General features: G+C 42.2%; 1 protein-coding gene across 1 annotated transcript in view; it reads left to right on the top strand.

Annotated features, from left to right (window-relative positions):
• PLBD1 (phospholipase B domain containing 1) overlaps window positions 1-16099 on the top strand; it is a 66046-nt gene that overhangs the window by 9366 nt on the left and 40581 nt on the right. Inside the window, exon 2 of the mRNA XM_009247502.4 lies at window positions 6330-6549. Within this exon, the coding sequence (XP_009245777.1) occupies window positions 6330-6549 (220 nt within the window). The remainder of the gene's footprint in view (window positions 1-6329; window positions 6550-16099) is intronic.

Below are 16099 nucleotides of genomic sequence, written 5' to 3'. Positions count from 1 at the left end.
AAAATAAATAATAAATAAATAAATAAATAAATGGCTTTCTTTTCATTTAAAGAACACACACAAACTAGATTCATCAAAGAAACATTATTTTGTCAGATTTATAGAGTGTTAAGCAGAAACAGTCCGTGCTTTCACAGAACTTGTATAAAACTAGGTTTGCATTAGAATTATGTACTATTTTTCTACCTTTTCACTATTGTACTTTTCATACTATCCACCTCCCATCATGAAGATGTTTTTAAAAAATGGAAAAGTGTAATGGCTTAAACTATTACAGGATTTAAGAAAATCAGAAAATAGCATGAATACTGGGAAAACCAGGAAGAGGTGAAACTTAGAGAAAGCATTGAGGAATGGAGGACCTCAGTTGGAGTGGAATGAAAACTCTGATTTTGGCTTTATTCTCAAAGCACATGCTAAACTGTTGGCAGGACATTTTTCTCACCAAAATCTCTTGGGGATTGAGTAAAGGTTTTTTCATGCATGGAGGTACACGAGTGTCAAAAAAGCACGTATTTGCAGAAGTTTCTTTTTGTGGTCAGGAAATTATGTAGGACCAGCAACAGTGAAAACATAACTCTTGGTTTAGTACTCAGGTTACCTTGAGCAAGCCCCAAATTACAGCAAAAAGGAGTTGATTGATTGGAAAGGGAAGGGGAAGGCAGGCCTGGGGTGCTTACGAAGAGAAATGCCAAGGCTTTGGAGAAGAAAAAGCTAAAATCATGCTTTGTGGGTAGAAAGAAAAGAGAAGAGACACACCTTCCTTTTTTCTTTTATGGTTCCTGTTTATGACTCCACTTTTTATTCAAGCAGCCACACTTCCTCATTTCCCTACGAGGCTCCCTGGAGGTGAGGGTGGAAGGGAATGTGTGAGAAAAGCTGGGGATATATGGTCAAAAATGAATTTGGAAAACACATTTATTGCCTTTGGGTGGAGAAGGGAAGTTTCCATGGGTGCTGCGTACAATTGTCAAATTGTGGCCAAATGGCTCCATTAACAATCAAACTATTATTTGTCACCCGCAGTTTATTGGCAAATTATTTGACACCTCCCTATTTCTTAATGCCATTACTTCCGATTAACGATTGTGAAGGCCTGCCATGATGGTCATTGTACTCAGAAGTAAATTGACTTATGCCTCCTCAGATCATTCCTTAAGCGTTTAATCAGGATTAGTTTCTAAGCCTGACTAAGCCCCAGCCTATCACCGAGCCCCTGGACCACGGTGCCATGATGCTCTAGTATTAAGACTACTTTTAGTGCATATTTGATAGACAGTCTTTTTTTTTTTTTGGCTGCATAGTATTTCATGGTGTATATGTACCACAATTTCTTTTTTTTTAATTTTATTATTATTATTATATTTTAAGTTTTAGGGTACATGTGCACAACGTGCAGGTTTGTTACATATGTATACATGTGCCATGTTGGTGTGCTGCACCCATTAACTCGTCATTTAGCATTAGGTATATCTCCTAATGCTATCCCTCCCCCCGCCCCCCACCCCACAACAGGCCCTGGTGTGTGATGTTCCCCTTCCTGTGTCCATGTGTTCTCATTGTTCAATTCCCATCTATGAGTGAGAACATGCGGTGTTTGGTTTTTTGTCCTTGCGATAGTTTGCTGAGAATGATGGTCTCCAGTTTCATCCATGTCCCTACAAAGAACATGAACTCATCATTTTTTATGGCTGCATAGTATTCCATGGTGTATATGTGCCACATTTCCAGTCTATCGTTGTTGCCAGTCTACCACTGATGGGCATTTAGGTTGATTCCGTGTCTTTGCTATTGTGAATAATGCTGCAATGAACATACGTATGCAAGTGTCTTTATGATAGAACAATTTATATTCCTTTGGGTATATGCCCAGTAATGGCATTACTGGGTTGAATGGTATTTCTGTTTTTAACTTTTAAGTTCAGGGATACATGTGCGGGTTTACTATATAGGTAAATGTGTGTCACAGGAGTTATTGTATGAATTATTTCATCACCCAGGTATTAAGCTTAGTACCCATTAATTATTTTTCCTGATTCTCTCTTTCTTCCCTCCATCCTGAAGTAGGCCCCAGTGTCTGTTGTTCCCTTCTATGTGTCCATTAGAAACGTAATGGACTAAAGGATGTGTCTCATCGTTTAGCTCCTACTTATAAGTGAGAACATGCAGTATTTGGTTTTCTGTTCCTATGTTTGCTCAGGATAATGGCCTCCAGCTCCATCCATGTTCCTGCAAAGCACATTATTTTATCCTTTTTTTATGGCTGCATAGTATTTCATGCTGTTTATGTACCACACTTTCTTTATCCAGTCTACCACTGATGGGCCTTTAGGTTGATTCCATGTCTTTGCTATTGTGAGTAGTGCTGCAATGAACATATGTGTGCATGTGTCTTTATGACAGAACAATTTATATTCCTTTGAGTATATGCCCAGTAATGGGATTACTGGGTTGAATGGTATTTCTGTTTTTAGGTCTTTGAGGAATCACCACAATGGTTGAACTAATTTACACTCTCACCGACAGTGTATAAGCATTCCTTTTTCTCTGAAACCTCACCAGCACCTGTTATTTTTTGACATTTTAAATAATAGCCATTTTGACTCATGTGGGATGGTATCTCATTGTGGTTTTGATTTGCATTTTGCTAATTATCAGTGATGTTGAGCTTTTTTTCACATGCTTGTTGGCCACATGTATGTCTTATTTTGAAAAGTGTGATAGACAGTCTTTTTTTTTTTTTTTTTGAGAGAGAATTCCGCTCTTGTTTGTTGCCCAGGCTGAAGTGCAATAGCACAATCTCCGCTCACTGCAACCTCCGCCTCCCAGGTTCAAGCGATTCTCCTGCCCTCCCCTCCCAAGTAGGTGGGATTACAGGCTTGTGTCACCACGCCCGGCTAATTTTGTATTTTTAGTAGAGACGGAGTTGCTCCATGTTGGTCAGCCTGGTCTCAAACTCCTGACCTCAGGTGATCCTCCCTCCTCGGCCTCCCAAAATTCTGGAATTATAGCGGTGAGCCACTGCACCCGGCTGATAGACAATCTTAACATCAAAAAGTAAAATGTTGGCCAGGCACGGTGGCTCATGCCTGCAATCCCAGCACTTTGGGAGGCCGAGGCAGGCGGATCACCTGGTTGGGAGTTCGAGACCAGCCTGACCAACCTGGAGAAACAATGCCTCTACTAAAAATACAAAATTAGCCGGATGTGATGGTGCATGCCTGTAGTCCCAGCTACTCAGGAGGCTGAGGCAGGAGAATCATTTGAAACCAGGAGGTGGAGGTTGCGGTGAGCTGAGATCTTGCCATTGCACTCTAGCCTGGATGACAGAGGGAAACTCCATCTCAAAAAAAAAAAAAAAGTAAAATGTAGGTCCAATTTGGAACGTTTGCCAACAAATAACCCTGTGTAAATATTTAATCTGAAAACTTTCTAGTCTTTTAATCACTAAAAACTCAATATGTCTAAAACTAAACTCCTGATCCCTCCCAGACATATTGTCCGTGTGCTTCCTTTCTTGGTAAATGATACAGCATCCATCCACTGAGACTCAGCCTAAAACCTGAGAGTCTTTCTGGCCTCCTCCCACCTCTCTGATGACTGACCTGAATGTACAGATTCTTCAACCACAGCACATGTGCAGTGGCCTCTCAGACAGAGAAAAGAGCACGTCATATTTTACCATTTCCTTTCTCCATGTCTTATTTCCTTGTTTCTTTCTCTTTCTTCCTAAGTCTTCCTTCCTTTCACAAATATTTCTTGAGTACCCATTATGGGCCAGGCACTACAAGTGCTGAAGACACAGTCTCTGGCCTCAGGGAGCTTCTAGTCTAGGAGCAGGAGCAAGCATGTAAGTTACAGTACAGTGTGACAAGGCGTAAAGAGGGTGTGCTTACAAGCATTGAGCTTGTAGAGGAAGGCATCCCCTGCAACAGAGGCGCTGCTTCCTGAGTCCTAAATAGCAGTTTTGATTGCTAGGTGGCTAACAAGAGGGAAAACGCCAGGCAGAAAAAGTAGCATCTGCAAAGTCAAAGGTGTTGACCTAGTTACTGGCAGGTTGGAGAGCTGTATGCAATGGTCTCTGGATCGTGGAATGTACATGTGGGTGATGAGGAAGCTGGATAGGTAGATGGAAACCAGGTCCCGAAGGCCAAGTGGGAAGCAGAACTTTTGGTTTTGTTTTGTTTTTTTGTTTTTGAGACAGAGTTTCGCACTTTTTTGCCCAGGCTGGAGTGCAATGACACAATCTAGGTTCACAGCAACCTCTGCCTCCCGGGTTCAAGCAATTCTCCTGCCTCAGCCTCCCGTGTAGCTGGGATTACAGGCTCACACAACCACGCCTGGCTCATTTTGTATTCTTAGTAGAGACAAGGTTTCTCCATGTTGGCCAGGCTGGTCGCGAACCCCTGACCTCAGGTGATCCATCCTCCTTGGTCTCCCAAAGTGCTGGGATTACAGGTGTGAGCCACTGCGCCCGGCAGCAGAACTTTTAAGAAATAGAAACTATTAAACATTCTTAGCCGACAAGCTAACAAAATCAGTTCACATTTTAGAAATGCTACTCTGGTAGAGAACGAAGAATGGATTAAAGGTCAGAGAAACCTTGAAAAAGTCCTCTTCTATACTTAAACGGCTAGTTGTGTTACCTAAAGTAGCATAGAAATATAGGGATAAAGAGGTAGAGATTGGTGGGAGAGATATTTAGGAGGCTTTGATTAAACGTAAGTTATGAGAAAGAGAAAGGAAGCCAGAATGGATTCAAATTTCAGGCTGGGAGATCACCGAGAGAGAAAACATCACGATGGAGGATATTTCGAATCTCTAGTGCGATGGAATCATTCAGATTGTGTTATCAAGTGTGCTGTGGGGTATTGAAGATAAAGAGGAACCTGTGGGGAGAATGAGGAAAAAGGCAGGTACAGGAGAAGGAGACTGGGGAGGGTGTAGTGTCCCAAAGGCCGTGGGAGGAAAGAGTTTTAAGAATAAGTGGTCATGAGTCCAAGGTTTTCAGAAGTTCATATGACACTAGGACTCAAGGATTTTGTTAGTGACCCAGGCAGAAGCCGCATTGGTATCCTGGAGGTGGAGAGCAGACTGCAGCTGGCTGGAGCAAGGGACAGGAGGAGGAAATACAGGGTGTGAGTGCATTCCTCTTTCCAGAAGGCGAGGCCTGGAACTGTGCCAGTCATGTTCACAGCTCTGTCACCAGCACTCAAAACAGTCCGTGATTCAGTGTGGACACTTTAAACTTTGTAATGATTTCATGAAGGGAGTGAGAGATTCCAGCAATAGCTCCATTGGGTCACAGGATCCAGATGGCTTCTGTAGTTGGTTTATTTTTAGCTATGAGACAATGGAGCATGTTAACTATGCCAAAGGGGGAGAAGCTACTGCCGAGAGAGGGAGCTTTAGGGCACAGGAGCAAGAGGATACAGGAAAGAACAAAGTTCCTAAAGAAGGTGGGAGGGTGAGATCCAGAGCATGGCTCAAAGGATGGAGGTGAACCAGAACAGAGAGACGGGCGTGATGAGTGCAGGGATTGTGTAGGGATGGACCCTACACAAAATTATCAACACCAGACGGAGTCACAGGTGATAGTTTCTACTTTTTCTGCAAAGAATCTAATGTCATATGACATTAGATGAATTAAGCAGGAGACACGGGATAAGGAGCCTGAGAAAGGTGATGTTTTGTTCCACCTGTTAAGGGGAATGGAAGAAGTTGCTGACTAGGGAAAAGAGCCCTATTCTTGTCTGAATTAAGAAGTGGGCTTTGGATGTGAGGGCAATCTGTCTGTGACATCTGTCACCCCATTGACCACCAGGGTTGATTTGGCTCATCTGGCTGGCTAGGTGGGTGACCCCTTCCTCCCTCACTGCTCCATGTGCATCCCTCCTGAAGCTGTGTGCTCAAAGAGGATGACCATCCCTGATAGAGGAGGACCAGTCTTCGGTCAAGGGTATACAACTAGTTGAGCTATCCTGCTAGAACCTCCAAACAAGGTCTCAAGAAGTTGGCGTAAGGTCCAGCTCCAGCCCTGCCCAGATTCCCACCCTCTATGGATGAAGCACTCAGGCTCACCTCTATGATGCTGTAGCTACACCCCCACCTTTGACCTTGCTCTTTGTGTTTTGGGCTTATCCCCCTTGATCGAGGTTCCAGTTTTTCCCCGCTTGGAATAAGGGCAAACTGTAACGGCAGATTTCCCAATTCTAATAGAATGGAAATCTTTAAAAGCAAATGTCTTGAAATTGTTGGATACATAGAAAAAAAAATGCATCACAACTCATTTGAATGGCATTTTTATCATTTATTCCCTTTTCTTCTAGGAGTCTACTATGCAACTGCATACTGGATGCCTACTGAAAAGACAGTACAAGTCAAAAATGTAATGGACAAGAATGGGGACGCCTATGGCTTTTACAATAACTCTGTGAAAACCACAGGCTGGGGCATCCTGGAGATCAGAGCTGGCTATGGCTCTCAAGCCCTGAGCAATGAAATCATCATGTTTGTGGCTGGCTTTTTGGAGGGTTACCTCACTGCCCCGTAAGTATCCCAGTCATGGTGGAGCCACTGCCAGGCAACCCCTGTCCTTCCCATGTTCCATGGGACTCTCATCTTCCTGGCATTGCACATTAGAACTGAAGAGTAGCTGGAGTTCTTCACGTGTGTGATAGAGACGTTATCAGAATTGCATTTTTTATCAGAATTGCATTTTTTATCAGAATTGCATTTTTGCAGGGATGAGGCATGGGACAGGGTCTCACTTTGTTGCGAGGCTGGAGTGCAGTGGCGATCATAGCTTACTGCAACCTTGATCTCCTGGGCTCAAGCAATCCTTCCACCTTAGCCTCCTGAGTAGCTGGGACCACAAGCATGAGCTACTGTGCCCAGCCCAGAATTGCATTTGTTCCTTTAATCAGTACCTGCCTAAAAGGAACAAAACCCCCAAGTGTGGCACTCTTTAATTCTCATGGCACTTACTTCTTAAAAATCTTCCCATCCCATGAAACCATTTTGTTTTATTCTATATATTTTTGCATAGATGGTCTCCCCATGTTGCCCAGGCTGGCCCTAAACGCCTGACCTCAATCCATCCTCCCATCTTTGCCTCCCACAGTGTTGGAATTACAGGTGTGAGCCACCATACCCAGCCATGAAATGATTTTAAAGACAGCAAAGTCATTTCATCCTGCTAGTCACTTGTTGTCTGGTAGAAGGCAAATGAGAGGTGGGGTCACTCCTTGAGAACAACAGAGCAGAGAAGAGTAATTAAAAATAAAAGATTGGTGCATTTATTTCCAGCCATCTTGAAACAATAGCTCCATGTGGGCAGAGATTTTTAAATTGAAATTATAATGAGTCTAAAATAAATGTTTCTTCTAGTTCTACCATTACTTGATTCTAGTGTCCTTGCCTTGCCTTATAAAAGTAACAAGGACGTAATTAATAATAATGCAATCAGGATACATGCCTTTTAGAGAAAAGGTCTTTAAGGAAAATAAAGTTGCAATTTATTTAATCGACTCTCATCCCTCCTCTGATATAAAAAGTATCTTGATAACTTTGCTTGCCTCTTTTATTCTCTGTGACCTAGATTGTTGAGTGCAGTTTAACCAAACTTTACTTGGGCTGTTACTGCCTTAGTCATAGTAAGTGAAATGTCAGCCTTAATCTATTTTGAGTACTGGAGATTGTATCAGATGTTGAATGACTAGTTATTGAGCTCTGGTTGTTCTTTTTTAATACAAACTACAAATTTTTGTTTTTATTTTTATACCCAATTTTTTTTTACCCTACCATACAAATCTCCTTAACAGCGTACTATTCATAGATGTATAAAACTTCATAAACTGAATTAGATTTTTTAAACATGTTTAAAACCATATTATACAGGTAAAAATCTGAACTTCTCCAAATCTTTATCCACTTCTGTTTGCACTGAATTCTGATTCTGTTATTTAAATTGAGTCGCGAGTTTGAAGAAATAATTTGAACCAAAGTTGTGTGAATATAAATAGGTTAGATTAACTCATGAGTGACATATACAATGGGTTATTAATGGAAACTGTGATCTGCAGAAAGCAGCTCTAATCTCTGAGAATGTTCTGAGAATGCACATTTTTCCCTCGGATGTTTCTGTTGGTGTTACTGTTAGAGCTCACAGATATTTAGAGGGCTTTGACAAAGGTGGCACCTCTGATATTCTTATGTCTCATAAAAAAATAAGCTTTAACATCTCATAGCAGCCACTTTTGAAGGTGGCTTTATCATTTTGCCTTCATTTTTTAGATAAAGCATTGACCTATTCTTGAGTAACTTTATCCACTAACCAAAAAAATCTATAGAAAAAGAAGCCATTCTAATAATAACTTTTTAAAAACACTTCTGTATTAGAGTAAAAATTGTTTGTTTGTTTTGAGTTAGAGTCTCTTTCTGTCGCCCAGGCTGGAGTGCAGTGGCACAATCTCGGCTCACTGCAACCTCTGCCTCTCGGATTCAAGCAATTCTTGAGCTTCAGCCTCTCTAGTAGCTGGGACTACAGGTGCACGCCAACATACCCAGCTAATTTTTGTATTTTTAGTAGAGATGGGGTTTCACCACATTGGCCAGGCTTGTCTCGAACTCCTGACCTCGTGATCCTCCCACCTTGTCCTCCCAAAGTGCTGGGATTACAGGCATGAACCACCACGCCAGGCCTATATTAAAGCACAAATTTTATTTATTTATTTATTTTAAGACAGGGCCTTGCTCTGTTACCAGGCTGGAGTGCAGTGGCACAATCATGGCTCACTGCAGCCTTGACCTCCTGAGCTTAAGAGATCTTCCCACCTCAGCTTCCACAGTAGTTGAGCCTATAGGTATGGGCCACCACATTCAAATAATTTTTTTTTTTTTTTGAGACAGAGTTTCACTCTTGTTGCCCAGGCTAGAGTGCAATGGCGTGATCTTGGTTCACTGCAACCTCCGCCTCCCGGGTTCAAGTGATTCTTCTGCCTCAGCCTCTGGTGTAGATGGTATTACAGGCATGAGCCACCACGCCCGGATAATTTTGTATTTTTAGTAGAGACGGGGTTTCTCCGTGTTGGTCAGGCTGGTCTCGAACTCCTGACCTCAGATGATCCACCTGCCTTGGCCTCCCAAAGTGCTGGGGTTACAGGCGTGAGCCACCGCGCCCAGCCTTATTTATTATTTTTAGTAGAGATGAGGTCTCACTATGTTTCCCAGGCTGGTAATTTTGTTTCTTAAAAAAAGACACTCGGCTATACTATTCAGGAACTGTTTTCTTGTTTAATTTGCCTTTTTGCCATGTCCTTTCAAAGAAAAGTTGACATGTATAAGTCAGCCTTTGAAAATTTTAAAAACAAACAAAAAGACTTGTTGCAAATTGTGATGCAGGCTTTGAGGATCTGAGTCTGCCTTCCCTTCAGACCAGTAGCAGCAGCCCAAGGGCGAATGATCAGGAGTAGGGCAGAGATAGCTCTAGAATCTCTAAAACTATGTCCTTAAGGAAAAGCTGGGTCACTCTTGCTAGCAACTCTACTGCAGAGAACAACCTCAAAAGAGCTTGTTAGCCATAAGTACAGAGTACAAGAGAGAAAAGCACCCCAGTGGCCAGAAAAGTCAAAGAAGGCTCTGTGGAAGAAGTGAGTTGTAGGCCTGGTGCTTGATAGAAGAGAACCACTGGGTTTGGCTAGGAAGAGGGATAAAGTCATTCTGAGCAGAATGTAATGGAACAGAGTACTGAAAAAAGGTGCTGAGTCTGAAATGATTACGCTGCATTTACAAGGAGTGAGGAGTGGATGGGCACGGTGGCTCACGCCTGTAATCCCAACACTTTGGGAGGCCGAGGTGGGAGGATCACCTGAGGTCAGGAGTTCGAGACCAGCCTGGCCAACATGGCAAAACCCCGCCTCTACTAAAAACAGCCTGGCGTAGTGGTATGCATCTGTAATCCCAGCTACTTGGGAGGCTGAGGAAGGAGAATCGCTCCAACCAGGAGGCGGAGGTTGCAGTGAGCTGAGATTGTGCCATTGCACTCCAGCCTGGGCAACAAGACTGAAACTCCATCTCAAAAAAAAAAACAAAAACAAGCAGCGAGGAGTGGAAGCTCCAGTTGAACAATCGAAGGACAGTGGGTTTCAAAAGGCAAATGGGGGCCATGTGTGGAAGGCCTTGGATGGACGTGCTCCCAACAGTCCTTCTCTACTCGGAGCACAGAGTGCCCGAGGTTTCTTAAATATGAAAGATGACCTCTCTGTCGTGTCTGTCTAGTGTTTGTGACTGTGGTCATTTTCCCACCCTTCTCAAAGAGGAGCTTCCCATATATGTGGTACCAAGAGCCTGAGAGGACCTCTGCTCTGCAGTCTTTGATGCAGCTCAAAGGCCATCTCAAATGCTGTCTTCTTGATGAAGCTTTTTAAGATTTCATTCCCACTGGATTAGTGCTCTGCAGTCTTTGACGCAGCTCAAAGGCCATCTCAAATGCTGTCTTCTTGATGAAGCTTTTTAAGATTTCATTCCCACTGGATTAGAGCTCCATCTCTCTCCTCTACTACCTGTTAGTGCCTTGACAGCCACCCTATTTTGTTAATCTTTATATACCCCAGATGTCTGGCATAGTGCTTTGCTCCCAGCTGTTACTTAATTACATGCTAATTAGGTTTAATGGAATTCTATTGTTCCAGTTCTATTAGAAACAAATTCTAAGTATGAGGTATATTTCCATGTAATGGAGTGTGACAGTAGCAGCCTTGACCAAACTGAAGATTCTTCCTCTGATTTTTCACTCTATAGGACGGTTCCCTAAGAGTTACAGATTCAGCCTTTGATGTCTCATGAATGATAAAAAGACTGTTAAATAATCATGGATCGATTTTTAATAAAATGAGACATGAAACCTATCTGGAAGGCATGGTGATAAGGGTATGGGGACCTGGTCTGCTCTAGTTTTTAATAAAGCAGCTGATCTCTTGTGTTGTTCACACGGCTGCTGAAACTCCCTCCTCTGGTATTACACAGTTTGAATGAGTCAGCTCAGCACAACAAACACTTGTTTTGCTACTTTGTTCCTGGCACTAAGGATAGGAAGAAACGTAGGGAGTTGGGTTCCTGACTATATTCTTCAAAGGCAACTCCTTTTACTTACATTAATATGTTGAGATAACATTGCTAAGACAGTGATGAAAAGAGGTTCTAGTAAGGCCATGGCACAATTAGAGAAAGTAGTCAACCGTGGGACCTCCTTTGTGCTTGGTGTTACCTCTTTTGCTCCGTTTGGTGTTAGAAACTGAATATGCTTCCAGGTCCAGACTGTGGGCAAAGCAAACTCAGACACAGCCTCACCCTCAAAATTTCTTCTTCTTCGTCTTTTTTTTTTTTTTTTTTTTGAGATGGAGTCTCCCTTTGTTACCCAGGCTGGAGTGCAGTGGCACAATCTCGGCTTACTGCAACTTCCGCCTCCCAGGTTCAAGCGATTCTCTAGGCTCAGCCTCCTGAATAGCTGGGATTACAGGCATGCACCACCACTCCCAGCTATTTTTGAATTTTTAGTAGAGACAGGGTTTCCACCATGTTGGCCAGGCTGGTCTCGAACTCCTGACCTCAGGCGATCCGTCTGCTTCAGCCTCCCAAAATGCTGGGATTACAGGCGTGAGCCACCACGCCCAGCCCACCCTCAAAAATTTCTAATGATGTATCAAATTGTAATTATTTGTAACTTAAAATTGACCACAAAATACCAATGACGATGATAACCAGCACTTACGTACCATTTACAATGTGTCAGACTGTTCAAAGCATTTGACATATGTTGTGTTATTTAATCCACAATACCATGAGGTATGTATCATTATAATCTTCATATTATTTATATGAAAACTTGGGAAGTTAGGTAACTAGCTGAAAGTCACGATGCTTGTGAGTAGGAGCCAGGATTGGAAAGGAGGCTGTCTAGCCCCAGAGTTTGCATGCACATGCCCCGCTACCACAGACAAATGAATTCATCACCGGGAAATACTAAAGGAGCCCAATATGGTCTCTGACTCAGGGAGTCCAAACAGGAGAGCGTAGGAGGTAGTACATGACAGGTGCTAAATGATGTGTTATTGCCATCATGCAAAAAGATTCTGGGAAAGATGGGTGTGCACATGTCTTTCTGATTCTCAACATGTAGAAGAGGTGTTGAAGAGGTAAATGTGAGCAAAATCTCAGCCAAATTAGCAGGAAACTTACTGACTTTACACACTGCAGGAGCTGAAACTAAACCTAACTCACCCATGAGGTTGACACTAGTGTTGCCTCTGATGAGAATTCAGAAGCATGGAGAAGTTGGGAATCCTGCTTTTAGTAAGATATAGCTTAGAAGTAGTAGAGTCAAGCTTTAAACTCAGAGCTCAAAGCCTGGATTCTTTAATGTTACACTACATTGCTCTGCCACACAGAAGTGTAGGGTCCCAGGCCCAGGGATCAGGGAAGGGCCTCAACCTGAAGAAACTGCAAGAAGATCGTATTCCTTGGAGCCCCTGTGTGTGGCAGGACTGGCTAAGGCCCCTACTTCTCATCTCAAGGTGGAGGTTTCTCTCCCCTTGTACTGAATGTCAGAATCAAAAAAGCTAGTCTCCACACACACACACACACACACACACACAAAAAGCCAGGCGCAGTGGCTCACACCTGTAATCCCAGCACTTTGGGAGGCCAAGGCAGGCGGATCACCTGAGGTCAGGAGTTCAAAACCAGCCTGACCACCATGGTGAAACCCCATGTCTACTGAAAATACAAAATTATCCGGGTGTGGTGGCACATGCCTGTAATCCTACCTACTTGGGAGGCTAAGGCAGCAGAATTGCTTGATTCTCAGTGGCAAAAATTGCAGTGAGCTGAGATCACACCACTGCACTCCAGCCTGGGTGACAGAGCTAGACTCCATCTGAAAAAAAGAAAAAAGAAAAAACAGAAACCAGAAGAAAAATTTTAATAATTCTGGCTCAGTTACCTTCCTGTATTTCCATCTGTCTTGTATATGGTTATATAGTAGACATCCTCAGCAATGACACTCAAGTCAGGATTAATGTTCCTCTGTTAAAGGATTTTCTAGGCAATATTGACATTTTGGGTTGGATTATTCTTTGCTGTGGTAAGCTGTTCTGTACCTTGTGGGATCTTTAGCAGCATCTGTGGCCTCTACCCAGTAGCTACCAGTTGCACCTTCTCCCTCACTCAGTGTGACAACCAAAAATGTCTCCAGAAATGCTCCCTATGGGGAAAAATCAAGCCAGTTGAGAACTACTGCCTTATCTTGAAATAGACTGAAAAATGTGGGGGATCTAGAACTCTGGGTGGAGCTAGGCAGGGTGCAGTGATGGAAGACTTTGGATAAAAAGTATGAATTTTTTGTCTCTTTACCTGAGTGAGCATTGTAAGTGAAGAGCCAACAAGTTATTGGTTTCCAATAAATAAAACTATTTTCATATAACTGGTTTTTGTTTTTTGTTTTTTTGAGACAGAACCTCGCTCTGTTGCCCAGGCTAGAGTGCGGTGTCATCATCTCTGCTCACTGCAACCTCAGCATCCTGGGTTCAAGCAATTCTTGTGCCTCAACCACTTGAGTGCTGGGGTTACAGGCATGTGCCACCATGCCTGGCTTTTTGTATTTTTAGTAGAAACAGGGTTTTGCCATGTTGCCAAGGCTGGTCTTGAACTCCTGATCTCAAGCAATCTGCCAGCCTCGACTTCCCAAACTGCTGGAATTAGAGGTGTGAGCCACCGTGCTGGCCTTCATATAATTCATTTTAAGAGCATGAGGCCAGGACAGAGGATCCCTTTCTTGTCACCCACACACTTGTCTAGCTTTATTGCTGTTCTTGCTCTTGTATTTAGAGGTGGTAGAAAGTAACCGAATGGATCAAAGCAGAGGTATGTGACAGCATAAACTGTATGTAAATAATAGTTAAATGTGATGATTCAATTTAATATAGATACACAGGGAATTGGAAGAAAAAATTCTCATGAGGTAAAGTTTATTAAATTCCAGGACCACAAAATAAAAAAATTTCAAAGGATCATAATGTCATGTACTTCACCAGCAATAAAACTATTCTCAGTTTATTAGTTTCAGTTCTGGAAATGACTAGATAAAGAATATCTAAAGTTTCAAAGTGTAGGAGCCAAATTCCCATTCTTGGAATCCAGAATGGCCTCCAATTCTGAACTCCCGACATCAGTGAAAAGCATCAGATAAAAACCAGAGCGAGGACTTTAGGTAAATATTCAGTCCAGAGGGGGCAGGGACTTCGTCTTTGCTCTAAACTTACAGCAAATTATAGGGAAAATATGTAGAAAGAAAACCTCATAGTAACACAGCTGGGCTCCAGAACAAGATTAAATGTCTCTTCTACCAGAAATTGAACAGAAAACAAAGTGATAAAATATGAATCTGCTGGCCCTTGGCCTGAAGCCAGCAGAGGCAGCCACCTGCTGATGGGTGAGGGCCTCAAGGCTCTGAGTGAGCTGAGTCAAGGCTGGGAGCCAGAAGTAACCTTGATGCTTTTAACTCCTTGTAGAAAGGAGGCCACAAAGTAGTGTTGGTGATGTAAGTCCTAGCCTACAGGTTTATAAGAAATGGTAAGCTTGGGGGTAGGGGGTGGGGAGGCAGCGGCAACCAAAAGCCAAAGCATTCACAGCTGGTTTAGTTATTTACAAATATCACTGCAATGTTCCATAGGATGGAAGTCCCAAAAAGGCACTGTAAGACCTGGTTCCTAGGACTCAGATGGAGGCATTTGGACAGGGAAGGAGGGAGGGAGAGAGGGAGAGAGACAGAGAGGGGGGAAAGAAAAATGCCTACACACCAAAGTTCCAAAATCCACACAAAGAAATTGAAAGACAGTTAACAAAATCAACAATATGAATATACTCCAGATTAATTTTTAGAATGGTTTAACAAAGACTTTAAATTTGCATAGGGTGCTTTAAGTTATAAATGAAAGAAAACTTGGAGAATTTATTAAACAAGGAGTAAGAAGTAAGAAGACGATTTTTTAAAGAACTTGTTAAAATATAAAAGAAAATTATATAAGTTAATTTTTAAAAATCTCAATACATAGACAAACCCTAGACTAGATACAATCAGAGAAAAAATTCTGAATCCGATATTAGTATTGAGGGATTTATACGATACACAGCCCAAAGAGATAAAGGGGTAAAAATTATGAAAAAACTGTTACTAGACATAGCAATTAGACTGAGAAACTTTGATATAGACCTATTAGGAGTTTCAGAAAAAGAGACTAGAGGCAACTGCAGACAAGCAATAATTGACAAGGTAATTGCTGAGAATTTATCAAAATGGAAAAAACGGGCCCAGTGCAGTGGCTCACTCCTATAATCCCAGTACTTTGGGAGGCTGAGGTGGGTGGATCACCTGAGGTCAGGAGTTCAAGATCAGCCTGGCCAATATGGCAAAACCCCATCTCTACTAAAAATACAAAAATTAGCCAGGCATGGTGGCAAACACCAGTAGTCCCAGCTACTTGGGAGGCTGAGGCAGGAGAATTCCTTCAACTTGGGAGGTGGCGGTTGCCGTGAACCAAGATCGCACTGCAGCCCTCCAGCCTGGGTGACAGAACAACACTCCATCTCAAAAAAACAAACAAACAAACAAACAAAAAAACATAAGTCCTTAATTGGAAGACACAGCCTTTTAAATTGCTATAATGCAGCAGATTAGACTGCAGACAATTGAAGATAAAGGGAACAATCTTAAAAGCTATTAGAAAGGAAAGACATTAACTACAAAGGAATTTCAGCTAGGAAGCATTTGCTGATCATCAGCAATAGTAACAGAAGATACCAAGATATTATCTTAAAAGTATTGAGGAGAAATATCTTACTAGAATGTTATAACCATTTAAATTATCCAAGAGTAGGGGCAAAATAAGAATATGTTCAGATACATAAATTAAAACAGTTTACCACCCAAAGACTTCTATTAAACTGTTAGCAGATATACTTTAGCAAGTATAATAGGAGGAAAAGTGTGGTATATAAGGAACAATCGTTAATACAAGAAACAAAAAATTAATACAATTTAATT

Source organism: Pongo abelii, chromosome 10, assembly GCF_028885655.2.
Source record: "Pongo abelii isolate AG06213 chromosome 10, NHGRI_mPonAbe1-v2.0_pri, whole genome shotgun sequence".
In the NCBI taxonomy this organism is placed as follows: domain Eukaryota; kingdom Metazoa; phylum Chordata; class Mammalia; order Primates; family Hominidae; genus Pongo; species Pongo abelii.
This window is presented reverse-complemented; position numbering and strand designations above follow the sequence as displayed.